The sequence below is a fragment of the Nicotiana sylvestris genome, chromosome 1 (genome assembly GCF_000393655.2).
Source record: "Nicotiana sylvestris chromosome 1, ASM39365v2, whole genome shotgun sequence".
NCBI classification, from domain to species: Eukaryota; Viridiplantae; Streptophyta; class Magnoliopsida; order Solanales; family Solanaceae; genus Nicotiana; species Nicotiana sylvestris.
In genome coordinates, this window is record NC_091057.1 from 132152620 (window position 1) to 132180576 (window position 27957).

The 27957-nt window shown below is 38.1% G+C and overlaps 2 protein-coding genes across 2 annotated transcripts; one reads left to right on the forward strand and one right to left on the reverse strand.

Annotated features, from left to right (window-relative positions):
• The first annotated feature begins 7484 nt into the window (after positions 1 to 7484).
• LOC104228663 (protein AGENET DOMAIN (AGD)-CONTAINING P1) lies at positions 7485 to 15382 on the forward strand. The gene is made up of 4 exons (XM_009781173.2): positions 7485 to 8318; positions 13375 to 13824; positions 14585 to 14658; positions 15095 to 15382. Exons 1-3 carry the CDS (start codon positions 7797 to 7799, stop codon positions 14594 to 14596), a joined length of 984 nt encoding a protein of 327 aa, XP_009779475.1. The 5' UTR covers positions 7485 to 7796; the 3' UTR covers positions 14597 to 14658; positions 15095 to 15382.
• A 2142-nt stretch (positions 15383 to 17524) lies between these two features.
• LOC104228662 (uncharacterized) lies at positions 17525 to 18356 on the reverse strand. The gene has a single exon (XM_009781172.2). The coding sequence runs from the start codon at positions 18287 to 18289 to the stop codon at positions 17768 to 17770; it is 522 nt and encodes a 173-aa protein (XP_009779474.1). The 5' UTR covers positions 18290 to 18356; the 3' UTR covers positions 17525 to 17767.
• Positions 18357 to 27957: the final 9601 nt, after the last annotated feature.

A 27957-nucleotide genomic window follows, 5' to 3' on the forward strand; every position in this document is an offset into this window, starting at 1 on the left:
GCTTCTATACAATTTTTGAGCTTGGGCGGATGCAGCTTGATTGGTCTCTCATCACGACCTTGGTAGAGTGGTGGCGACCGGAGACGCACACTTTTCACTTGCCCACTGGAGAGGCCACCATCACGCTGGAGGATGTTCAGGTTTTGTACGGGCTACACGTAGATGGATAGGCCGTAGCACTGCCCCAGTACATTAGATCCATGACGCGTGCACAGTTTTTGGATATGATAGGGCATCTTACTGGTTATAGACCTCAAGGTAACGATGGGGGCAGTCGCGTTGCTTTGTCAGCCATCAGAGATCATATGGCATTTTTGCACCCAGACATTACCGGTGAGACTGAGGATCTCCACATTGAGAGGTACACGCGGTTGGCGCTGCTCTTGCTTTTCGGGTGTGTCTTGTTCCCGAACACTTCGGGGAGTAAAGTGAGTATGCGTTTTCTCCATCATCTTCAGCAGCTGGATAGTTTACCCCAGTACAGTTGGGGTGCTGCTGTTCTCGCATACCTATATAGGAGCATGTGTCGGGCGAGCATGGGCCCAGCGGTGGACATATGTGGTTTTCTGCCCCTCCTATAGGTGACAACATTTTCGAATACTCTGTTCATTTCTCCGAATTCTATATGGTCGAAATGACTCATAAATTTTACATCAACCTTTTATCTTAGGTTTGGGCCTGGCAACGGATCATGCCGTTGCAGCCACCTCTACCACCACCTGTGCCTGGTGAGGCTTATCCGTTTCTCCCTCTAGCTTCTAGGTGGATTCTCCGGCGTGGGAACTACCGAGGGACCGATACTCATCATAATCTACCCCTTATCATGGATGTGCTAGATATGTTGGTGGACGGACAGGTAGATATGTACCTATACTTACTTGTTTAAATTGAGTTGTGTTGCGCATACTCACTTTTATGTTATTATTTGGCAGTTCATCTGGACGCCATACAGCGACGAGTTGGTAGCTCAGCTGCCCTTTTATTGCTCAGTCGATCGAAGCTTTGGAGCACCTCTGTCCCAATGATCTTCTTCGATATGGTTGAGTATCATGCCACAGAGCGTGTGCTTCGCCAGTTTCACCGTCCCCAGCCTATATCGAGGGATCCTGGATGGGTGGCTATACACTATCAGCGGGACGACCGTGCCAGGCTGGACGATATATATATGGGATGGCTAGAGCAACAGGTCCATATTTGGGAGGAGAAGCGAGCTGACCGTATTCCGCCAGCACCTACATTTACCCAGCAGACCACTATTCATATGTATGTGTCATGGTACCGCCGTCACACCCGACTGATTATCGGGAACCCCATTCATATACTTGGCGAGCGCTACAGACCATACGCCGGGAGACACGAGGCACTGATATGTTTTTTGGCTTATTAATATCGTATAATTGTGATATTGCATTATTTAATTAATATTTTAAATATTTAACAGGCTATTGGGCATCATCACCTCTACCAATTGGGACATGAGATGCAGCAGCATACCGACATCCCTGCAGTCGTTGACTATGGCCGGCGGGTGGCACAGTTGGCTCGTCGGACCCTGTTTCAGGCGAGAGATGTCGTGAGGTTGGATCACGAGGCTCAGTATGCGACGACAGAGGACTACCATCGGGGTAGGAGTGTCCCATGAGGCAGGGGTAGGGCACGAGGGAGGGGTGCCCCACGAGGTAGAGGTGCCCCACGGGGTCGCGGGGGACGGCGAGTAGGTGGTCCCCAGCAAGGGACCGTTGAGGCACCTGTCGACCCACCTGTTGAGGTACATGATGAGGACTTTGGAGATGATCAGCCGGGTTATATACCTCGGGAAGATGAGCCTTCCAGCAACATGCCTTCGTACAGCCTTCAACTATCTCTACCAGCATCGCAGGTCACCCCGTTAGGAGCATTGTCGATCACGGGTACATTCGACGGGGATGTAGACCAGTACTTTGCATGCCCATCTACCGCAGCTGAGGATCGGCCTACCCGGGACATGGATGGCGGGCGCAGGTTAAGTTATGCCTCATCCCCGGCGGTTGATGCGGATCTATCACATGCGCAGGTATGTTTGTATTACTTTAAAATTTTAATTTGTTTTCTTTTCCTTAATGAGTTGCCATTAATTAATTTTTAACTTTCTTATGAAGGCATCGTCCTAGCCCATCTTTAAGGCCACTACATGCTTTGATGAGGACACCACTGATGCGTATATTCAGGAGGCCGACGAGACCATGGTGGAAAAATATTTTTTGACTTAACACGTACAATACAAATATACTTTGTCACATGCTAAGTTTAGTACTTGTTTTGTAGGTTGCTGACGGCCCGACGGCCTATTCTTCCGATCCTGCCAGTTGTGGTGTCGATGCTGCTGCACATCCTCACATAAAGAGGCGGCTTGATGATGATGATCCAGATAGTGTACCCGGGCGACAAGGGATGCGACTCAGGCCAGCAGCAGCACTGAAGCACACAAGCTGCGGGACTCACTCATTTACTTAGGTTTTTAGTTTGTGTAAATAGTGCATTATGTATATAATGATAACAATTATCTTTTAACAACATTTATATTTTAATTGCATTTGAACAACAGTTTTACTTAAACAGTACACAAGAAACACAAACATTGCAAAACGTAGTACTATACTAGAACTAAAACCATCACTGCACAAAGGATAACAGTACACAGAAAAACAAACAATAGAACTAAAACCATCACTGCACAAAGGATAACTAAAACCAGCTTTTTTCACATGGTTTTCATCTTTTTTAGAACGACAAGACAACTCCATAAAACGTAGTACTATACTACGCTTTATGTGTTAAATTTTTCTGCAATAAACCAGCTTTTTCCACATGGTTTTCATCTTTTTCAGAACGACAAGACAACTCCATAAAACGTAGTACTATACTACGCTTTATGTGTTAAATTTTTCTGCAATAAACCAGCTTTTTCACATGGTTTTCATCTTTTTCAGAACGACAAGACAACTCCATAAAACGTAGTACTATACTACGCTTTATGTATTTTGTCTCGCCTATAAATAACGGCATCATTATAGTTATTTTGTGTGCTCAAAAATTAGTAAAAGCAAATATTTCATTAAAAGTAAGGTTTTTTTTACTAAAAGCAAATATTTCATCAAATGGCTCAACCTCTTCGTGCACCAAAGTGCAACTGTGGAAAAGAATGCTCGATGCAAAATTGTTGGGACAATGGTGAAGTTGGACGTCACTACTGGTGCTGTATGAACCAGTTATACAAGGTTCCCGGCGAACCTATTTGTGATTTTCAGGAATGGGTTGATGAACCATGTTATCAGGAATGCTACAGAGAACAACTGCAGTTTCTTCATAATATGTGTTTATGCCAACGGGAAACACAAAGAGAAAGCGATAGTATTATTGTAGAAATGAGGGCGAACGGAAGGAGGTGGGAGAAGAAAAATGGAAAGCACAATGGAATTGTGAAGCACAAAAATATAAACGGGAACTTGCGGAGGTGAAGGCGAAACTGAAAAAGGTAGAAGAAGAAAAAGACCGAATGGAAGAATGATTTAAGTGGTTGGAGCGGAGAATAAAGGGCAACCAGGACTAAACATTTGCTTGTATGTGTTTAGTGTATTTTTCATATTTCATGTATTTTTATTATGTTGGTCTGTTATGTTTGTGTTTGTGCTGTAGTAATGCTTTATTTTAATTAAAGTGCAAGTTAAGTTTAAGTGCTTGTGTTGTTATATGAAACTATCAAACCACGCTTTACATATTACATTTCCTACAATTAAACAGCTTTTTCTTCACTCATTTCAAATTGTGGAACATAATTTTATTTGATATATATTGCAACATACACAAGTAAAAACATGTATTACAAAAAAACAATACCAAAATAAAAGACTAGGGGTATCCTTGATAGTTGGGTACATTCGGCGAACTTGCACCAGGAGCCGAATTACCACCGCCACGCACACCACCTGAAGGACATTTACGACGGTTGTGTCCTGTTTGCGAGCATATGCCACATTTACGCGCATAAACGGTGTCACCAACATCCATTTGGTTCCGTATACGCGTTCTCTTTTGCACTTGTAGCTTGCGCAAATAGTCCTTGTTACATACCATCTTAAAAGGTTCCGGCGGCCAATAATGCTCAGTACCTAATGGCTGCAACTTCCCACTATACGTGTCTATGTATGCAACAACACTGTATTGCCTATCAATATAGTTTGTTGCCCCATATCCAACTTGTTGAAAGCACTTCAACGCATGTGCGCACGACATGTGGTAGATGGTCCATTTCCCACATGAACATAACCTTCTATTTTCATTCACCGTTTGTAGATTATTCCCACGGTGTCCGTGGATAGTGGTCTTAACTTCAAAAATACCCCGTTCATGATCGTACTGAAGAAATGAATGCCACTGTGCTCGCCTCCTGGACCTTTCAAATCTTCTCATGGGTATTGGCATAAATTGAACACCCCTGTCCATCAATGCTGATACAGCTGCATGCCTTTCAACAAACCTCTCCACACTCTGTTTGAATGTCATGCGGACCATGGCAGTGACAGGCAGTCCACGGGCAGACTTTAACAAGCCGTTGAATGACTCCGACACGTTTGTAGTGAGGGATCCCCATCGTCTGCCGCCATCAGCATGCAATGTCCACATGTGAAGCTCATGCCCCATCAACCAAGTATAGGCTCGTGGTTCTAACTACCGGATCACTTCCATGCGCCTCGTGAATTTGCACTGCTCGTGCTCAGTTGCAGCCAGCCACATTAAGTCATGCAATGCCTTGTCAGGATATTTCTTCTGGAAATTGGCCTTCAGGTGACGCACACAGTAACAGTGGTATGCATATGGTTCCTGCCATTCAGGAAAGTGACGTACAAAACTTAAAATACCACCATGCCGATCAGATATTAGACAAATACCTGAACGCTGTTTGACAACGTGCTACTTCAAGTGGTTCAAAAAAATCGTCCATGTCTCTTCACTTTCGTTGGTACATATAGCAAAAGCTAGTGGAAATATTTGCCCGTTGGCATCTATTGCAACTGCAATCAAAAGCTTAATATCATATTTTCCATAGACATGAGTACCGTCTATGGAAATAACAGGACGACAATGCACAAAACCATCAATTGATGGTTTAAATGACCAGAACACATAGTTGAAAATATATTCGGGTCTGTCCGGACTCCGCTCACGCCTCCATTCAACAACAGTCCCGGGGTTAAAATGTTGCAGTGCGGATATGTACCTGGGAAGATTTGAAAAAGACTTATCCCAGTCGCCATAAATAAGTTCAAAGGCACGTTTACGACCGAGATATGCCTTTCTTTTGGTTATAGTACAACCATACTCCTGGTGGACGACTGTAATATACTCTTAATCTTGAACCTAATGGACACTTCCAAATATGGAATCAAGACAAGAGAAATCAAGTCCATATCCAAGTTGAAGTGATTCTCATTGTATGTGTCCATTTCACATCTGTGCTCGCTAATAAATTTACCCACTTTCCACAAACCTGATTTCTTCTTGGTGGCACGCAACATCCAGTGACAACCCATAAAGTCTCTACGACATACAACCTTGTATTTCTCCGTAGTTGACTCACTTATCGTCATCTCACGACACTCTCTTATACTGTAGATTTTTACAGCCTTAATTAGGCGAGCTTTATCGGGGAAATACATGCCCTTTGTCAGAACAGCTGGTCTAGACTCATCCCACATCGTTGACCGAAATTCATCATCATCCCTTGTGAGGGCATCCACGTTCGGCATGCTTGGTAAATTATCAAGGTAGGGAATATTCCGCTCATGAAATGGCATGTGGGACTCGTACACTCTTGGTCTAGCTGGAGGTGGAGGAACATGCTCCCTCGTCAACTTAGGTTCAACATTCACTTCCTCCTCCTCATCACCCTCATCATGGAAGGGTGTGTCATCCCCAGACTCATCCGCATTGTTGTCATAATCACTATCATCTTCCTGACTCTGCGCATCTGCCAAATCACGAGTAAATACGTCGTCTATGGGCAACTGTGTGAGGTCAGGAGCTTCAAGAAGCTCGTTTTCACTGCACATAAAGAACAAAATGATAAGTTACCCAACTAGATAAATACTTTAGATATAGCTATATCACTTTACTTACAAGTCGTACTGTCTTGACGTTTCATGATGGATATTTTCTTGTTGGTGATGACTCCCAGATGGACCACCATGGTCCAATACTCCAGAACTACGCATATTCCAACTAGGGGCAGGGTCATAACTTGTAAAATTCATATCCGGACGGTACCCCCTATGAAAAATATGAGTGTTAATACAAATCCAATTAAAACATAAATTAAACATCGCTAAAGCGTAGTAAAATTGAAGTTTACCAGTCGTCTTGTTGATTATCTAAAGTCGAAAAATTATTTTGTGGCTGCTCATTCGCCGGTGGTGACAAGTTTAAATCAAGGCAAGCTCTTTCATCACCAATCTGTCCGGCAAAAACTGCTCCAGAATAACCACCCGATGACTGGGGGTTATCCCTACTATGCACGCCCTCATTATTGGGAACGTCTTCCACCTTGACGTACATTTCCAATAATTTTATTACAATAAATTCCCTATATTCATCCGGAATCAGCAAAAAATCTCTAAGAGTTTCATCATCCTCGATGTTAAACTCAGAATAATAAGCAAACCCCTGTGGAGTCACTGAATACAGAAATCTACCGGTTATTTTAAGGTTAACCGAACGCCTCATCTCATTCATTTTTTACGTAACAACGATACCAATTTATCGTACTCCATAGTAAGCGACAATTTAACATGACATTGTGGAGGTGAGCTATACCTCTCAGAGTTATTCTCCAACACAACCTCACCCCCCCAATATAGTGAAACCCTTATTTTTGTAACTTCAGACATTGTAAAAAAATAATTGATAAGAAGAAGAGAGAAGTATGAACGTAAGTTTGAAATAAAGTATTGAATGAATTTTTATAAAATTGAAACGCCTTTAAATAAGGCAAGTCCGACGTTGGGGTGTAGAATTTTTCTATGTAAAACGCAGTATAATACTACGTTTTATGTATTGAATTATTGTTATGTCAGTTCATTATTGGTGGGGGCAAAAATCAAAGTACAACACAATTATTTAATGTAAAACGCATTATTATACTGTATTTTACAAATGTAACTTAGTAAAACGAAGTATAGTACTGCGAATTACAAATTTTTTTATTTTTTTTAAGTAAAATGCAGTATTATACTGCGAATTACTTTAACGGCAAAATTTCCGTTAAAGTAATTCGCAATATAATACTGCGTTTTACTCATTTATGTAATTTTTTTTAAAGTAGTACAAAAGTATTTTTTTTTTTTCGAAAAATGATTAAAAAGGTTTCGGACTCATTGGAGATACCGTGGCAACATCAAACTAATCAAAATAAAATTTATTGAATATTGTGTCACTCCCTACCTCCTCCCCCCAACACACATATGACACACCAAACAAATCTGGCCAAAACTCAAAAGCCTCTCCCCCTTCCTCTTCCCACTTAATCCTAAAAAACCCCAATCCCTTAAACCCAAACAATGAACTCTTCGCAATTTCCAACAAGTAGAGCCCCCTCTTTGTCAATAACTCACCTTCCCTCCGCCAAATCTCACAAAGACCAATAACTATTTTTGAAATCTCCTAACCTGTACTACCGCCAAAAAATCTCCGTACGCTGTTCACTCCAAATTCAAAACTCAAAATATCTTCCTTTCGATCTCCTTGCAGCTGCAGCTGTAGCAATGGAAAATGACCAAAATGAAAGCGAATTACTGAACACTTACTTCACAAATGGCGCAGAAGTTGAAGTTAGCAGTGACGAGGAAGGCTTCCGAGGCGCGTGGTATGAGGGAACTGTCATACGACCCATTTCGAAGAAACTGAGGAGGAATGACGACGAGGATGACAAGAAGCTGCGGGTGTTGGTGGAGTACAAAACGCTGATGGCTGATAAAAAGGGTACACGACGGCTGAAGGAGACGCTGAGCTTAGTTCAGCTGCGGCCGCGGCCACCGCCTGAACGGCGGAGGATATTCAACGTCAGTGAAGAGGTGGATGCTTATCACAATGAGGGATGGTGGGAGGGTGTGGTCATGGAGGTGTTGGGTGATAGTGGTGGGAGGAAGTACTCTGTGTTCTTCAGGGGAACAAGGGACCAGCTGGATTTTGATGAATCCCAGCTACGGACCCACCGTGAGTGGGCCAATGGCAAGTGGACCCCACCACTTGAGCAAGGAGAGGAAGATGAAGATGAAGTTGAAGAGGTATGTTCCTTTTTTATCTCGGACATTCTCATTTCTGTCGAATAATTGAAACAACTTATGGAGGAGGTTATGGAGTTAATGTGAAATCTTATCTGGCTTTTTACTTTTCTTTTGGGTTTGTAAATCCCATTAGGAAGGGTCTTTAGGAAGAGCACACTCCTACCTTTAGGGTTTTTATCACATAGTGATAGCATAGGGTTGCTAATGTGCTTTAGCTCTCCATTTACCTCGAATGAAGCTGAGAAAATTAGATTACAAGAAACTCTTTCCGGATTGTTGTGTTTTTTGAACAGCTTATTGGATTACCGAGTATGTGAATTTGCACTCAATTACCAGAAGAAAGAAATGTTTGTGGGACCCAAACTATGAACTGGTGTGGGTAAAAAATTAGTCTCATGGAATTCGGAGGTGCACTTCTTACAGTTTCTGCTACTTTTGGTCTATTTTTGTTGTTTGGTGCAGTTTTCTGAGGTGCAATTCTGCTATTTTTGGTTTATTTCTAGTGTTTGGGGCAATTTTTGGTGTTGCAGATTCTGGAATTTTGTAAGGACCTTCCTGTAAAAGGAGAGTTGTGACAAGTTTGAGATGTGAGAATAAAAGGAGATACAAAGGCATTTCCTGTAAACATTGGGTTAATGTTTACACCAGGGATGCCTTGAACCTATATTTGTATGCCCTTGTTATGGATGAGGTAGCCAACAGTATAAAGAATGAGGTTCAACTATGCATGCAATCTGCTGATGATATTGTGTTAATCCCACAAAGCTTCAAGGAGATCAACTAAAAGGTATGAAGTATAATAAACACTACTGAGAGTAAGAGTTTTAGCATAACTAGAAATAAGACTTAATACCCTGCACACACAGGATTGGACATCTAGACTAGTATAACATATATGGGGGCTTAACATATTAGGAAACACATTGATGAGTTTGGCTCTGATAACATATTAAGAAAATTGATCATGGGCCTAACTAATCTCGAAATTTAGCTCATAATGTAAGGATTGCTCAAGACTATGTAAAGAGATAATATTCTATTTCGTCAATCAATGTGGGATCTAGTAGGTAAGTTTTATAAAACAGTTATGAGACAGTAATATTATATAGGGGAGGGGTGAATTTTGGGCCTCGAAAGCCTAATTTCAACAAGATGAATATTGTATAAATGCGATATTAAGATGATATGCAATTATATGGAATTGGAAAAGATATGAAATAATCACGTCTAATGAGGACTGAAGCTCTTCCAACTACTTATCTTGGTTTCACCTTGGCGCTTCCAATAAGGATTAATTAGCATGGAGTCCGAGACTTGAGAAGAGGCTAGTAGCATGGAAAAAGAGGTACCTTTCGAAAGGGAAAGAGACTATTAATTAAGAGCACTATGTCAAGCATTTAAAGTACTTTATGTCATTGCTTCACGCTAGGGCTGTGCACGGATCGGATTGGATCGGATTTAGCCTATTTCGGATTCGGATTTCGGATTCTAAAAAGGGCAATCCGAATCCGATCCGAATTAACATTGGATTGGATCGGATTTTAAACTTTGGATCGGATAATTTTTCGGATTGTCGGATCGGATTGTCACAAAAAATTTCAACAATTTAAAGTTCATTCAGTGTCTCTATCTCATCTTCCACCTACCAAACCAAACAAAAAAATCAAAATAAAATCAAAAGTTGAAGAATAGAACATGAAATAGACATAAAAGACAGAAGAGAAGAGAAGAGAGGCGGAAGAAAGAGACATAAAATCAAAGTAAAATCGGAAGTTTGAGTCATTGAGACTCTTTTAGTCTTCACTGAAGAGAAGAGAGGTGCAAGAGAGGCGGAAAAATCTAAGTGAGTGAGGGGGTGTGTGAAAAATGAATAAGCATAACCCTAAAATTTTAGTGTGTATTTATATAGGTACATATAATTTCGGATATCGGATCGGATCGGATTAAAATCATACCAATCCGAATCCAATCCGAAAATCCGAAATTTCATAAAACACAATCCGTATCCAATCCGAAAATCCGAAATTTGAAATCCGAAAATCCGAAATAGAGTGGATCGGATCGGATATCCGATCCAAATGCACAGCCCTACTTCACGCACCAGCCAGCGTCACAGGTAAATCGAAAAGGCTCTAAAGGAACTTTTCATGGAATCAACAACTTAGGATAGGAAGTTTCACTTAGTCAGTTGGGAGAATGCTACATCTCTGAAGCAATGTGGGAATCTTGAAAATATTTTTGAGTTTTCACTTATTAGGATGGTCACGAAGACTCGGTAACAAGGAACCCGCTCTATCAAATGAGGTGATAGGAGAAAGTATGGAATTGTTGAAGGGGGTTGGAGGATTTAAAATATCATACTTCTATTTGGGTGTGAATTTGGAGTAGTATTATGAGAGGATGGGAAGATTTCATCGAAAACATAAGCTTCAGGGTTGGAGATTGAAGTAGCATAAGTTTTTGGAGTCACAAACGGTATGAAGAAAAGAGGTTGAAACTCACATTCCCGAATATCTACAGTACCTCAAATAAGAAGGAAATGATAGTACAACGATATGTAGACTACATGAGGGGGGGGCTCTATTTGGGCATAAAGGTCAAGAAGAACTTCAAGAATAGGAAGTAATTGAATTCGAAGTTAAGGTGTCAAGGGGCCGGGCCGGGTAGGTCGGGGGTAGAGGAAAAGGGAACCGTCCAGTTTCGGTACCGGGCCGGTTTCCGTTTATCTTTTACTGGTTCCGGGCTTCCCCGATGCTAAATTTAAACGGAACGTTTCTGGGCCTAATGGGTCGGGTCGGGCCTTTTTAAATTTTTTTTGTATAGCAATCTTAATTTATATTAAGATAAAGTAAAAATATTAAACACTAAAAACTAACGTATAAAAAGAATATTTGAATAAATTTCAAAGGTTTTAAAAACCTTATATTTGAAAAATTCATTACGAATTTAAGAGTATACAACGAACATGAAAAAAATATAACTTATGGTATAAGTCGTATACTTGAGTGTTGATAACTTGATATGTAAAGATTAAACTTCAAAGACTTTCATTTCAAATTTTCATTGCATAATAATACTTCAAATTAATCTAACAAACTAAAACATTAAGCCTAAATAAGTCTAATAATTTTAAAATAACACAAATTGTCTCAAATCAACTTAAATGCGAATTTTTGGAGGACGATCAAGACAACTTTTCATATGCCTCCTTAAACAGCCTATTTCCTCCAACTTTCGATGAACATTTGAGACTTGACCACGGTTCTTGCACTTTACTTTGTGAACGTCTTCATTTTCTTCTACCACCTCAAAGTGTTCCCAAACATATGAGCGCACTCTAGAAGCACCGGACATGATTTAACTTGAATTGAGAATTTGGGTTTGAGAATTGAGAGATGAGTGAAGAAATGAAGAAGAGGAGGGGTCTATTTATAGTTTTTCAAAGAGCTAAATTAGTAAATAATAAAAGTGTTATTTTTGAAAAACAAATTCCAAAAAAGGGCTATTCTTGCAAATTAGCCGTTGGACAACGGTTAAAATGGCAGCTGACCGTTGCCAACGATCAACTTTACAAAAATAAAATAACATAAAAAATTGAACTAGCCTTTGAACTGGTCCGGTTAACCGGTTCCCAAATAACTTGACCTTAACGGGTTGTATCGGTCCAGTTAACCGGTACCAAAATTCTACCTGACACAGGCCGGTTCCCGTCCCAACCCAGCCCTGCCCGGCCCCCTTACTACCGGAACCGGGCCAACCCGCCCCGTTTGACACCTTTAATTCCAAGAGGAACTTCAAAAGTGAGAAGTTGAATTCCAAGGCTTGATTGAAATACTTTACAAGCATATTACGTTCATGCTAGTCAGGTCCACGGAGGTGGGGGTGGGAAGAGAGGGATTATTTCGTATAGTCATGTTATCATAATCTTTTGGTGGAGGAGGAGTTGGATTTTCCATGCTTATTGGTTTGGATTCTCAGGGCACCAGGAAAGATGTGTCCTTTTACTTAGTTGATGACGAGGGGGGCTATATTGACAGTCAAGAATTTGAGAATTGGAACTTTGTGTCCTTTTACTTAGTTGACGACGAGGGGGGCTAAATATGAAAGTTGGTGCTTTATGTGCAAATATTCAGATAAAAATGTCGACCACAGTGAATTGGAACTTTGTAGACATAGGGGCATTGAACGGCATTCGAGTGAATCAGTTTACACTTCTTGGATATGGTGTTGTACTGTTGTTATTTTCAGCTGATCAAGGGTAACTTGGAAGCTCAAAGAAATCTGTTTGTCACTTCTTCAAATAAAGAAGCATGTTTCTCACCTTTCTCAAGTTCTCATCCTAACAGTTGCCGGCAAGCCCAGCTGAGCAGACAACATGCTGCAAACTTGAAAGTGGATTAGGTTATGCAGACTAGTTCGATATTGCTTATGATAGGGTTACCACCCGCTTTCTCCATTTTCTTCTTTTTGTTTCTAAAAAGAATTTTGACCTTCATCTCCTAATGTGGAAACCTTTTCCTATATATTGTTATCTACGTTGGAACTCCTCATTCATCTTGATGTAGCTCTTCAGTAGTAACTTATGGTATGGATAATTCGTTAAATCCTTCAAATTATACCCAAACTTGTTAAGTCAAATGAATCCGTTGTGAATACTTGTACGTTGTACCTGTATGAATACATACTTGCACCAGAATCGGTGTAACATAGGTGCTTTCCTCCCGCTAGATAGAGCGGAGATAACTCATGGAAAAGAAAACCTTCCCAATTGAGCTTAAATTTTTATTCTGTTTAGTTGTGATTAATTCCATCGTTCATCATATGTGGAACATTATTGAAAGCAAGTAGCAGTAGTACGAGATGACTTTGCAAGTATATAGGGGGATATAAATGGTATTATCATTGATAAAATAATTATTCTAACCCAAGCTTCAATAATCTCTTGTGACCAACCTAGCTTTAGCATAGATGCACTAAACACACACGGCCAAAAACAAAACGGGAGCTGGAGGAATGTTTCTCTCCCCACTTATTTTGACTTTGGCATGAAATGCAGACACTCGCTTCTACTGATATTAAACCTAGCAACGACGCAGCAGAAAATTTCAGCGAAGGGTCATTAGTCGAAGTCAGCAGTGATGAAGAAGGTTTTGAGGGTGCTTGGTTTACTGCAACTGTTGTTAAGCTATTAGATAATGGTAACTACCTGATAGAGTATCAGAACTTAAGAAATGACGATGATACCGCATTTTTGCAAGAAGAAGCTGATCGTTTGTATGTACGACCACGTCCACCTGATATTGGACCTTTTAAAAGCTTCAAAGTCCTTGAAGAAGTGGATGCTCTATACAATGATGGCTGGTGGGTAGGTGTGGTTTCTAAAGTTCTTAAAGGGCAGAGATACAGGGTTCAGTTTAAGGGGAACAATGAGGAGTTGGAGTTTAATCATGCTGATTTAAGGCTGCATCTGGACTGGATTAACGGAAAGTGGGTCACACCTTCCCAGGTACAGTTTTCTGAATGACTGAATTAAAAAAAATCATGAATTAGATTAAATTTTTTTGCATGGAAGACCATGCATTTCTGTCCTGGGAAAAGATCATCTATAGTGATTCTTGTATTGTTATGTGACATATTGCTGTTTTTGAAAATATATTATATATATATAAAATAAACTGGAAATTAGAACTGATATGGTTTCAGCGTTTAGGTAGAGAAACTTTTGGTTCTCTCCTCTGTGAGCAATTAGAATGAAACCCAATATGAACTCCGCCAGACCTTATTAACTGTCATTGTAATTCATACATTTTGGTTATGAGACAGAGTACATTATCTTAGTACAAAATCCTAGATCCTTTCACGCCAAGTTCCTGATCACCACACTATATGTGAAGGATAAAGAGAACCCTGTTGGATCCAAAGCTAGCTGCCATGGACTGCAATCCTCTTGTCCTGTATGGTACTTGTTCATACACATTTGGTTACTTCTTCTTGCACTAGCTGATAGCCACTAGCCCTTAAGAGTTTTTGTAATGCGCTTCTATGTCATGACAGTTTGTTGAGATTAGGTATGGCACAATACCCGGACTAACATTTTCTAAGAGATATTTGGTGCTTGAATGTGAATTGTGAACTAGACTAATACTTCGATGCATGTATAAACTCCTAGGCTAACATCATTATTTTAAAGCTATTAACATACGACTTAGTTGTGTTGTATCTTACATTCAATTGACCAATATTGACAAACTTCTTGATTTTTCCAGGCGTTGAAGTGATCTTCGAGAAATTACAGTGTTGGGAGATTTGCAATGTGGATTTGTAGTGTAGCTTCTAAATGGTATATTGCTTTACTTTTAATCGTTTTTTCATAATTTATCTTGTACTGAAGCAGTATTATTGTGGTGTGATAGAAATGTACGTTAGATACATACTTTTCTTCCCTGTCTGAGTAGGAAAATCCTCAATTTGGTATCAATAGTATATTCTCAGAGCTTTATTGTTGTGGCCTAAAAATTGGTTTTTGGCTTGTTGATTCCAATGGTTTCCTTAGTGTGAAATTTCTAGTTTCTAGTTTATCTTCAAAAGTGGAGAGGCTGACCAAATTTTGTCTTGAGGTGTTCATCCCAATTTAGTGTTTCATATGTAATCTATTCCCATTGAGGTTGATTCAAAGCACTTTATTTTTTTTGAGAATGAATTTTCAAAGCACTTTATTAAGTGCAGTATGTTTTAAAGTTGAGCCATATCTAATCTCTCTTTATCTTTGTCTGTAGGTTTGACGGATAGTGTGATTTTGCTTAGGATTGTAACTTGTTGGGAGCCTCCCCCCAATTACTCAAGGCCTCCCATGAAAATAGTAGCTTGTACGTATTCTACATAGGATGTGTTCCTGCTTGGATTTAAAAAAATTGTCCCAGCAAGCATATGAAATGAACTATGTACTCCTTCAAGGTAAAACCTTCAGGTCTCTCCATGTCCTGGGATTTTGTTATCTTAACTTCACTTGTGTGTGTTGTTGTGTAATGTAAGCCAAGTCTATGGATAATTTTAGTTGTTGCAAACTTCTATACCCCTGGTAAAGTGATTGCTAAAGTAATCACTTCATATTGGTGTTCCCCTCCCACACAGCCCACTCAAAAGAAAAGAAAACAAGAGAAAAGACATGAAAGGTGAGAGATTGGCATATTGCTATTACATAATTGAAGGTTCCAAAGGAATGAGCCTTGTATGAGTAATGCTGCATTTGAGAAGGGAAAAATGATAGTACTGCAATTTCATTGAATTGAGAAGGCAAGATGAGATGTGTATAATAAGAAGTTCCCACTTCTCAGTTGGATTGCAACTCAAACCACTTCACTACTGCTGAAGGGAGTACAATCTAGGTATCTTTCTCGCATACTGGTTGAGTTTGCATGAAGGGGAACCTTGGCGTAACTAGTAAAGTTGCTGCCATGTGACGGGAGGTCACGGGTTCAAGCCATGGAAACAGCCTCTTGCATAAATGAGGCGTAAAGTTGCGTATAATAGACCCTTGTGGTTCGGCCCTTCCCCAGACCCTGCGCATAGCGGAAGCTTAATGCACCGGGCTGCCTTTTATACTGGTTGAGTTTGATCCCTAGAGATTACTACAACAGAAAAAATTCTCCGTATGTATTACTCCTATGATTGTAGTTCTTTCTTTGTTGATGTATTGTCAACTAAGAAGTTAATAGAACAATTATAAGTTATAACCGAACGAATAAATTACAAATAATGCACATCAACCGACAGGCTACCAAAATATATGATATACTCCTATATCACAAGCTAAAGGTTTGATCACGGCCTCTTGATTACGAGATCTTAGCCTATAAGTTAATTGAACTTTGCGTCCCAATAAATATGTCAAAAGTTCAAAACTATCACTCAATTAGCATTACCTCTTTCCTTTCCATAATTAGCATTATTCTCAATAAGACAATAACCAAGAGTTATATCGTAATTTACTTTCTGTACGAGCTACTTTTATCCTCTTATTTTCCCTTTTCCAAGAAATTTCTTAATCTTCGGATTCTTTTTATTATTATTTGTACGATAATTCTAATTCAGGAAGCTGATCAAATTTTGGACAACTAAAACGTAGCGCATTGATAAAGTTTATATCAAGAAAGGTACTACCTTTTTGGTATATTTCAAGAAGAAGACTGATTTGCCCATGTCTTTTTGAGTTACGATACAATTGTTAGGTAAGTAATAAATTTAGGACATCTACTTCAAGTCTAAGCAACTTTATTCTATTCGATCTGGTTACACGTATCCATCTTTCTTCATTTTTTTTTTTTTTTATACGATTGCAACTATTTCTTCTACTCTTTTAAATTTCTTGCCGAACTCAACTTTTTCAGCTACCAACATATATAAATTGTGTTCTTGACACAGTCGACTCTCTAGGAAGGCCTGTCTAACTTGAGAATTAAGACTTTTCATGGCCATTATATGAAGTTGAAAGGCAGGAAAGACCAAGACAAGTAAGATTAGATGACATTTATAGAAACCTATGCTAGCTTATAAGTACAGTAATTATTAACTTCTATATCAAATCTTTCTATCTAAGTAGAAACAGAATTTTCTATAATCATTTAATTAGAAGGATTGAATAATTGGATACCAGCTGAATCTGATTGGCCACTACAAATTTAAAAATGAAGGAAAATTCTGAGAAATCTTTTCATTGTGATTTTTGTTTTGTTATTCATTTATAAATATTGCCTCATCTCAAATTATGCCCCATTTATAAGTTTTTTCAGCAAGCCGATAAGTTAGAAAAAGATTGCATATAACATGTGGTTTAAAATATAATGTCATTGCTTATATCTGGCAAAGTTGGGGTTTAAGCAAGAAAAGAGGCGGCAAGTACACAAATAGTGCTATCTAGAAATTAATCAATACTTTGTGAAATTTTTAACTAAAAATTTCAACTTCAGAATTGTCCCGAAAAATTGAATTGAAAAACTAAAATTGTAAATACACAGGCTAATTCTTAAATAGCTGCCATTTAAAGTTGTCACCGGGTATCATTTCTATAGAAAAGTCTTATGGCTCATCCATGTAAGACAGGTAGAGACGAGGAAAGGCATATTATTCAATGAAATACTTCGATTAGTGGAAAAATAAGCATAGTTCCACAGATTCTCGAATAAGATGTCATGATCTTCTCAAGAATATACGGTCAAGACTCAAGATTTAAGTTTATTGTCACCAAATTGAACGAGGAGAGGATATAATTAACTATAATTAACCACTTGAGTACATCAAGATGGATAATCATCATCCTCAACTTAAGTAGTACAACAACTTTTTGAACAAAATAAAACTTTCCCTCATCATAAAATGAAACTTCTTTCTTTCTTTCTTTCTCAATAAGCAAAGATAATTGGATTAATTAGTGCAAGCAAACAATAATTTTCTTACACCTCTTTCACTTCCACTGCAGCAGCAATCACTTCTTTGTTCTCCTTGTTCACAACTTCATTCACTTCTTCTTTGACTTCTTCTTTCTTAGGCACATCAATCTCAAAAGCTGACACAGGAAAAGTCCTAGAAAGTCCAGATGTAGCCTTGAAATGGATTTTTCCAGTTGGTGGATCATCCACACAGATTTCAGTAAGTGTTAGCCACATAAGGAGCTCTTTAGCTTTAACCCCAGTAAGTTTCTTGATCTTGTTTTGTTCAACAATGGCTGTCACTTCAGCTCCATATTGAACCTGCCTTCCAATTTTCTCAAACTTATGCTCAGTTTTTTTCTTGGATTTGAGCCAAACAAATCCTGTATCCTTCACATAGCCACATTCTAACATGTCTTGCATGGGAAGTAGGCCATTTGGTAAACCCATTTCTGTTAGCAAGAATTTGGACTTTTCTTGGCAGATATCATTTCCAGTGTAGAATTCTGAGGCACTGGCCCTGATCTCATCTGTCACTAGAGACATTTTTGCAAATTTTTTGGGTTTTGGCTTACAATTTTTGTTATAAAAGAGATGGTGTGGAATGAGATGGAACGAAAATAGAGGTCCTAATATATAGATGGGAATATAATCATTTACCCTTGTCTTTTGCTCATATTTCTCAAATGCCCTTACAAATAAATCAAGGTCGAACAAAAATGGTAAGTTTAAGGGTCATCCATGTCTAAGCAAGCGTTTTGACCATAATATTTGGAAGTTTTTTTTTCTTTTCAAATATGTGTTTGTTTATAGAATTAATTTTTTTTTTTTTTTTTGAGATTTTGAACACCAAAACTTCAAAATCCCAAATATAGCTTAAGACCTCTTTTTGGGCCAAATCATAACCATTTGGGACTTTTTAGCTTGGAAAAAAAAAGAATTTTTTAACATGTCAAAACTTGCCCCAAGATTCATGTCCAAACAATTACATATCAAACTTCACCCAAATCATCTTTTTCAAAAAATATTTGGGAATCTGTGTCCATATTTGGAAATCTATGTCCAAACAGGTCCTAAATGAAAATTTGACAATATTATAATATAAGAGTAACCAAAAACTTGGCATTCTAATTAAAATTTAAAGTGTATAAAATTATGCACACAAATTAATCCTGATAATTACATGGACCTAATTTTTTAATTAACAAAACAAACTTCCATCTACTCTAGTTAAAAAGTGGAGTAGTGATTATCACTTATGTAAAATGACAAATATTTCAAAACCCTTTATTGTGCTGATATTGTCTTACCCTTCGGAATGCAGTCCATTAAGAGACGACTAGAAACTATTTTGATATCAAACAATCCAAACATATGTATGAGAAAACTACATAGGTGAAAATAACCGAAAATTAGTTTTAAAATCATCTTCTATTCCTTTTAAATTACTAAAGAGTAAGGACATTTATATATGAATACAAATTCTTTTTATGTAATACTAATTTATTTGGCACGGACTTGTTTGCCATATAACTATTCCATCCGGTCCACTTTAATTAATTTTTTGGTTATTTTCACATATATTAAGAAATTCACATTTTATCATTAATTAATAATATATTAACCTTATTTTGTTCATTGAAAATATAAAGTATACTCCTAGGCTCTTTACTCTAAGGACAACTTTGAAAAAAAAAGTTAATTAATTATTAATATTTGAGAAAATCAAATATTGTGGACCACAAATAAAGGCCAAAAAATTAATTAAAGGGTATCATAAGAAGATGTTAATTATTTAGGGCATTTAGCGGTAGTCCACCAAAAAATTGGAAAAGGGTTATCAGAGCATTGAAAAAAATGGTCCGACTATGAAAATTGGAAAAGGTGTGGTGCAACCTGCAAATATTAAATAAATAAATAGGGGGTTGTGAACATTTAATGCAGAAATAAAAAGCAGTTGGAAGGAGTAAGTGATAGCAACTATCCATCTGTAATGTAGTTGGAGAGGGTTAACCTATTCTGCTGGAAGAATCTAACACCATCCCTATTTAATATTATAGGCCTATCTTTGACGCAGTAAATTAATTATTAAGCCATGGCTAATCTTTTCAATCAATGTCAACTACTACATTCACACCAAGAACCAAATCAAAACATCTGCACCTCCATTCCTCTACCACCCTTGGAAAAAAGAAAAGAAAAGAAAATAAGGAAATGTTATGTTTACCAAAATTGTTTTACTAGAAAAATGTTCTTTCAAGTTTATGTTATGACTATCAAAAGAGGGGTTAGTGGCACCCGGAAACTTCGGAAAAAATTTCACATATATTTATAAATGTCTACAAGAAATAGTCAGATATTAGGATAGGTTTTCGTACCAATTTTTATAAGTATTGATAAATTTATATTGAATATCATGGTATTGTTGATGTTTAAACGTTGCAGAATAATAACTGGGTGTGTACTGTAAAATTAGTTAGTGACAGTCGGACGGATCGGATGAAGAGATGACATGTGGAGCTGAAGACAAGTATGATGTGAGTCAGCAAATGGTCAATACCGGTTGCCAGTATGTGTCCAGCACTGGATGAGTCTCGAAGGCAGGGTAGCCGACGACAAAAGTTCAAAGTATTGACATCGGGCAACATTCAATGAGAGAATATCTGCATTTATAACCAACCTTATGCAGCCAACCAGCCATAAGTGACAGTTTTATTCTCATTCATGAGGAGTTTGAGTTGAGGATCCTGTCTCCCTGAATAGAGCTATAAATAGAAGAATTAACATCCATTGTTTAAAAAAAAAGAGAAAAAAGCATTATGTACACATAAAAGCTATACTTTGCTCTCATTTTATAACATTGTTCTCAATCTTTATTCTTGAACATCGTTCTCACTTTTGCCACAGAAAGGCTAAGTTCATAGCCATGCTTGTATCCTTTAATTTTATTTCATATTCTTGTTTCTGTTTTTATTTATTTCGTACTGTAGGATAAAATCGGTTCATTTGTCTATAAATCACGTTACAAATTTAACTATATCGTTTTACAGGTAAATAGGGATGGGATTCGCATCTACAATATTTAGAGGATTTGGTTTAAAATTGGTAGGCACCCACCCGACTAGAGGAATAAATAAATTAATTGAATTCAAATTTAGGTTTGAATTTTATCTTACTCTAATCGTTCGAAGGACGAACGTATTCCTTTATTCCTTGTTTGACGTCTAATATTTCGAAACTGTGAACTATTGTATTCTTTGCCGGTAAGCTAATCTTTATTCCTTTATATTCCAACTTTTACATATAGTGCATAGTTCTTATAAATGTCATTGATGTGAAATAATATCCAACTAAAACCTCTTCAAAAAATAAATAACCTTCAAAGGCTTACAGTAGAATGAGATCAAGAATCGTTGGAATGACGATAGTACTGATCCAACTGGAATTTTGCACCGACAGATAATAATTGGAGTAATATCTTTATGATAAAAACGACATCAATCCTAGAAAGTGTTGGGAATAAACCCGCACAGGAATAATATTCATGATAATAAAAGGGAATAGTAATGTAGCACTGAGGTACGGTAATTAACAAGAATAAAAGAGTAACAACGACACCAAGATTTTTAGGTGGAAAACCCTTTTAATAAGGGAAAAAACCACGGCCCCGATAGGAGCAACTGATATCACTATAGTAAGGAATTTTACACTTTGTAGATCCGAGTAAAATACTCCAAAGACCACTACAACACTCAAAAGAAATAACCCTCTTTTGATATTCCCACCTCACTACAATATCGTGCACTCTCTATTTTCCTCACAGACTATTTTCTTATACCCTGTCCGTGAAACCTCACTCTTTCTTTCTCTCTTTGTTGGTGTGAAGAAATGAGAGTTGAAGCTCTCCTTTTATAGCCAAAGTTTCACTCTCTAAAGCCTACAATATTTGACAATTTACACACACTTTTCACAATTCAACAAAATTGGCTACCAAACCAAAGAAATTCAACAAGGTTGGCTACCAAACCAAATTAATTCAACTAGGTTGGCTACCTAACCAAACCAAGTCAACAAGGTTGACTACCAAACCAAAGAAACTTTTATTAGGCACATGCCTAATGCTTCTTCAATGAGATGGACATCATCAATCTCCCCCTCCAGTCTCATTCATCTAGAGGAGGTAGCACTGTCTTCTAGTTTGAGTGCATGCCGACAAGTTCTTTACATAGCTCGAACTTGTTCCTTGGTACCACCTTGGTCAGCATATCTGCGGGATTCTCACTTGTAGAAATCTTCAAGACTTTTAGAGATTCATCATCTACCATTTCTCGAATCCAATGATATCTCACATCAATGTGTTTGGTCCTTGCATGGTACATAGAGTTCTTGCTAAGGTCTATTGCACTTTGACTGTCACAATAGACGACATACTCCTTCTGATGCAATCCAAGCTCTTGAAGGAACCGTTTGAGCCATACCATCTCCTTGCCAGTTTCTGTAGCGGCAATGTACTCTGCTTCAGTTGTTGAAAGTGCAACACACTTCTGCAACTTAGACTGCCATGATATAGCTCCCCCTGAAAATGTAAACAAATATCCTGTAGTGGATTTTTTGTTGTCAATGTCACCTGCCATATCAGCATCTGTATAGTCCTTCAAGATTGGATCAGATCCTCCAAAGCACAAACAATCTCCCGTGGTACCTCTTAGGTACCTGACTATCCACTTGGCTACTTCCCAATGTTCCTTTCCAGTATTTTCAAGAAACCTGCTAACAACACCAACTGCGTGAGCAATATCAGGTCTAGTACATACCATTGCATACATCAAGCTTCCGACTGCTGAAGAATAAGGAACTTTAGCCATGTTCCCTTTCTCTTCCACTGTTGTAGGACACATCTTTTTACTCAACTTTAGATGACCAGCAAGAGGTGTGCTGACTGGCTTAGCATTCTTCATGTTGAAGCGTTCTAGTACACGTTCAATGTACTTCTCCTGAGATAGCCACAACTTTCTACTTGTTCTCTCTCGAACTATCTTCATCCCTAGAATTTGTTGTGCTGGGCCCAAGTCCTTCATATCAAATGACTTGGACAGATCTCCTTTCAACTTTGCTATCAACCCCTTGTCTTTTCCTACAATTAGCATGTCATCCACATACAACAACAATATAATAAAGTTATTCTCAGAAAATCTTTTGAAGTATACACATGGATCAGAATAGGTCTTTAGGTATGTTTGACTTTTCATGAATGAGTCAAACTTCATGTACCACTGCCTTGGTGCCTGCTTCAATCCATAAAGACTCTTATTCAATTTGCACACCATGTGTTTCTTTCCAGCTACTTCAAATCCTTCTGGCTGCTCCATATAAATCTCCTCTTCCAAATCTCCATGAAGAAATGCAGTTTTCACATCCAACTGCTCCACTTCAAGATCTAGGCTAGCTGCTAAGCTCAAAATTGTTCGAATAGAAGTCATTTTGACAACAGGTGAGAAAATTTCGTCAAAATCAATACCTTTCTTTTGTTCGAAGCCTTTAACCACCAATCGAGCTTTGTATCTGACCAGCTTGCCATTTCCATCTTTCTTGAGTTTAAAGACCCATTTGCATTTGAGTGGTCTTTTACCCTTTGGAAGTTCAACCAGCTTGTATGTGCCATTTTTCTGTAGAGATTCCATCTCTTCTTGCATAGCTTTCATCCACTGGTTCTTTTCTGGATGGGACAACACCTCCTTAAGACTTTCTGGCTCCCCCTCATCACTGATGAGGACATACTCTGTGGAAGGGTACCTGCGTGACTCTACCCTTGGCCTCTCTGATCTCCTCAGAGGTTGAGGTTGTTCTTCTCCCTGAGTGGGGTGCTCCACTTCCTCGACACCTTCATCAAGTTGCTCCCCCTGCTCAATAACCTCACCAGGTTGCTCCCCCTGCTCGGCAACCTCGTCGGTCGTACTTTCTGCACTTGTGGGATTGTTAGAAGTAGAAGGAATAGTAACAAAGTTAGGAATTATACCATTCTTCGCCTTTTCTGACATATCAGCAGCAGTTCCAACTTCACTTTCTCGGAAGACTACATCTCTGCTTCTGATGACCTTCTTCTTTACAGGATCCCACAGTCTGTACCCGAACTCTTCATCTCCATATCCGATAAATATGCAGGGAACAGATTTATCATCCAGCTTTGTTCTCTGCTCTTTTGGTACATGTGCAAAAGCTCTGCAACCGAACACCTTCAGATGCGAGTAGGACACCTCCTTGTTGGTCCAAACTCTCTCTGGGATGTCAAATGCCAACGGAACTGATGGACTCCTATTGATCAGGTAATAGGTTGTCTGAACTGCTTCATCTCAGAATGACTTAGGCAGTTTAGCTATTCTAAGCATGCTTCTCACTTTCTCCACAATGGTGCGGTTCATCCTCCCGGCTATGCCATTGTGCTGCGGGGTTCCAGGAACTGTATTTTCATGTCTGATCCCGTGACTTGAATAATACTCTTCAAATTCCCTTGAAGTGTACTCACCTCCATTGTCACTTCGGAAACGCTTCAGCTTTCGACCCGTCTCCCTTTCTACTAGAGCATGAAACTTCTGAAAAATTTGCAACACCTGATCTTTGGTTTTCAAAATATAAACCCATAATTTTCGTGAAGTATCATCAATAAAAGTAACAAAATATTTGTTACCGCCCATTGATTCAATTTCCATTGGGTCACAAACATTAGAATACACTAAATCAAGTATATTCAATTTTCTTTCAGACGATGTCTGAAATGAGACTCTATGTTGCTTATCAAATAAACAGTAGTCACAAGGTTTTACTATTGTACCTTTGGCATAAGAAATAAGTGATTTCTTGGCAAGAATATGCAATCCCTTCTCGCTCATATGACCCATTCTTTTGTGCCACAAATCTGCAGAAATCTCATCTTGTGCCGCGTTCAATTCACCTTGGCATATTTCTGTATTTGTCCTGTACAACATGCCACTAGCAACTCCCTTTGCAATCACCAATGATCCTTTAGTGAGTCTCCACTTTTGATTTGCAAAATAGCTCTCGTATCCATCTCGGTCTAAAGCAATTCCTGAGATCAAGTTCATCCATAAATCAGGTACATGCCGCACATCTTTTAGAACCAATGTGCATCCGACATTTGTCTTGATACAAATGTCACCAATCTCCGCAATCTTTGAGTAACTTGTGTTACCCATTCTCAGTGTGCCGAAATTACCTGCTACATATCTGCAAAAAAGATCTCTTACCGGTGTGGCATGGTAAGGTGCCGATGTGTCAACCACCCATTCCGACTCTGGACCTGACAGGTGCATGCATTCCTCTTCCTTATTTATAAAGAGGACAACATTATCATTATTTTGCACCATGGCGGTTGTGTTGTCGTCATTCTTCTGGCCACTGGTTTCACCTTTGCCCTTCCTTGGATTTGGGCAATCTCTTTTGAAGTGACCTGGTTGATCACAGTTGTAGCAATTTCTGGCTCTTGATTTGGATCGGTTCTTTGACTTCCCACGAGCTCCGGATCTACCATAGTTGTTCGAACTCCTTTGATAACTTCTGCCTCTACCTTCTGTGATGATATCATATCCTTGATTTTCAGGCTTCTTTCTCATCTTCTTATTAAGTAAAAGAGCCAATGTGACATCTTTCAACTCAATAGTAGTCTTACCGTGCAGGATGGTTGTTGCCAAATTATCGTACGAAGATAGCAACGAGTTCAATAGCAAGATGGCTTTATCTTCTTCCTCGATTTTCACTCCGAGGTCGGCACGCTGTGTGATTAGTCCGTTAAACACATTTAAATGTGACAAAAAATTCATACCTTTACCCATGTGTAGGGCGTATAACTGCTTCTTCAGGTACAATTTATTTGTCAGCGTTTTGGACATGTATTGGCTTTCCAACCTTGTCCAAATTCCACGTGCAGTGTCTTCATCAATGATGTTATTTACCACATCATCTGATAAGTGCAACCTGATTGCACTAGCAGCTCTTTCATCCAAGTCAGCTCAATCCTCAGCTTTCATGGTATCAGGCTTTTTGCCATCAGCATCTAGCACCTTGTGTAATCCTTGTTGGATGAGCAGATCCCTCATCCTTCTTTGCCATGTTGAGAAACCGTTATCTCCGTTGAATTTTGCTACCTCGTACTTTACTCCGGACATTTTTATTTTTTACCGAGTATAGTACTACCGATAGTGAATAGTATTTCAGTGAACAAGCAGAACCTGTGCTCTGATACCAGTTGTTGGTAATAAACCCCCATAGAAATAATATTCATGGTAATAAAAGCGGAATAATAATGTAGCACCGAGATACGGTAATTAACAAGAATAAAAGAGTAACACCAAGATTTTTACGTGGAAAATCCTTTTAATAAGGGAAAAAACCACGGCCCCGATAGGGGCAACTGATATCACTATAGTAAGGAATTTTACACTTTGTAGGTCCGAGTAAAATACTCCAAAGACCACTACAACACTCAAAAGAAATAGCCCTCTTTTGATATTCCCACCTCACTACAATATCGCGCACTCTCTATTTTCCTCACAGAGTATTTTCTTATACCCTGTCTGTGAAACCTCACTCTTTCTTTCTCTCTTTGTTGGTGTGAAGAAATGAGAGTTGAAGCTCTCCTTTTATAGCCAAAGTTTCACTCTCTAAAGCCTACAATATTTGATAATTTACACACACTTTTCACAATTCAATAAAGTTGGCTACCAAACCAAAGAAATTCAACAATGAGATGGACATCATCAGAAAGAGTAGTACTATTTTGCATTTGTGGCCTATTTTAGCGACTATACAAAAGATAAGTGGTGCTCTTTAATTTACACAGCTGAAAAGGGGCCAAGAATTGAAATACAAAGGTCACCATGTCTAACTTATTGCGAAAATAACACTTTTCTTAGAAAGGTAGGCAAGAGAAATCAAATGCATCCATCAAATTAAACGTCAAATTCGCTCTATAAATTACAAGGCAATCCCTAGCCACCTTCGTCGAACGTAGTTGCTGTATCCTATGTAGCAAAAGATTAAGAAAATGAATATGACTACACTTGTTTAATACTATCCTATGAAAATTTAAGTGTTTAGTTTATGAGGGTGGCTACACTAATGAAGTAATATCTATTGATGCTCTTCTACGAGGAAAGGAGGTGATGAATTGAGACGATTAGTTCCATACTTAAATGACCATTGATTAAGTATATATATATATATATATATATATATATATATATATATATATATATATATATACCCCTATCATTCTATTACCTTGCTATATAATATAGAATCCTATAGGAGCATAAAGTTTACTAGTTCAGTATGACTCATTGTTACTAAATGTTGTCACTGCTATTTATCACTAAAAATAGGATCACTTTATTGCATGTTGCAACTACGTACCTGCTTCCTTAATTTGTATCCTAATCAATAGTATCTTGACGCCAAAAAGAGATACTATAAGATCTTGAACGTAAGTAATTGAGATTTTTACACACTTGCTCCCTTTTTAAAGAGTATTCTCATAAATAATATGTTCTGCTTATTCCAAAAATAACAATTTTTATTTTAGCCGATCTAATTTTGAATTTAAATTTAAAAATTTGACCAATTCTATTAGGTCCCTAAAAATCTCTCGAATTTTAAAAAAGTATTTCCTTTTTCTTTCCTATTCCCATACGTTATGTACTTCCTTCTTTATGATTTACCCATCTCGCCCATTTTTACTTTGTCATGGAGATTCTTGGAAGATCGTTTCTTCTCTTTTTTTCTTCAACTTAGCTAGAAGAGCTTGAAGCACATTAAAGAGAAACTAATATGATAAAATATAAAATTAATATATTAGAATACCACTGTAAGTTATATATTATTATACTATGAATATATACTAGTAATGTACATTCATATATAACATTACTATTCATCATAACAAACATCAACCCGGTAGAGTTATATATACATTCATATATAACATTACTATTCATCATATATTCAATAATTATACAACACAATGTATTATTAAAGCTAATATATTATAAGTATAATAATTAGAGTTAAAAGCAGTTACGTGAAGGAGAAATGAGAACATCTTGAGGTAATGCATTAAATGAGGGAGAGAAAGTTGTGGGAATGATTGTTCCAGCGTTATAGGTTTGTGTTAGAAATGTAGTTAATTACTTATTAGTGCTAGG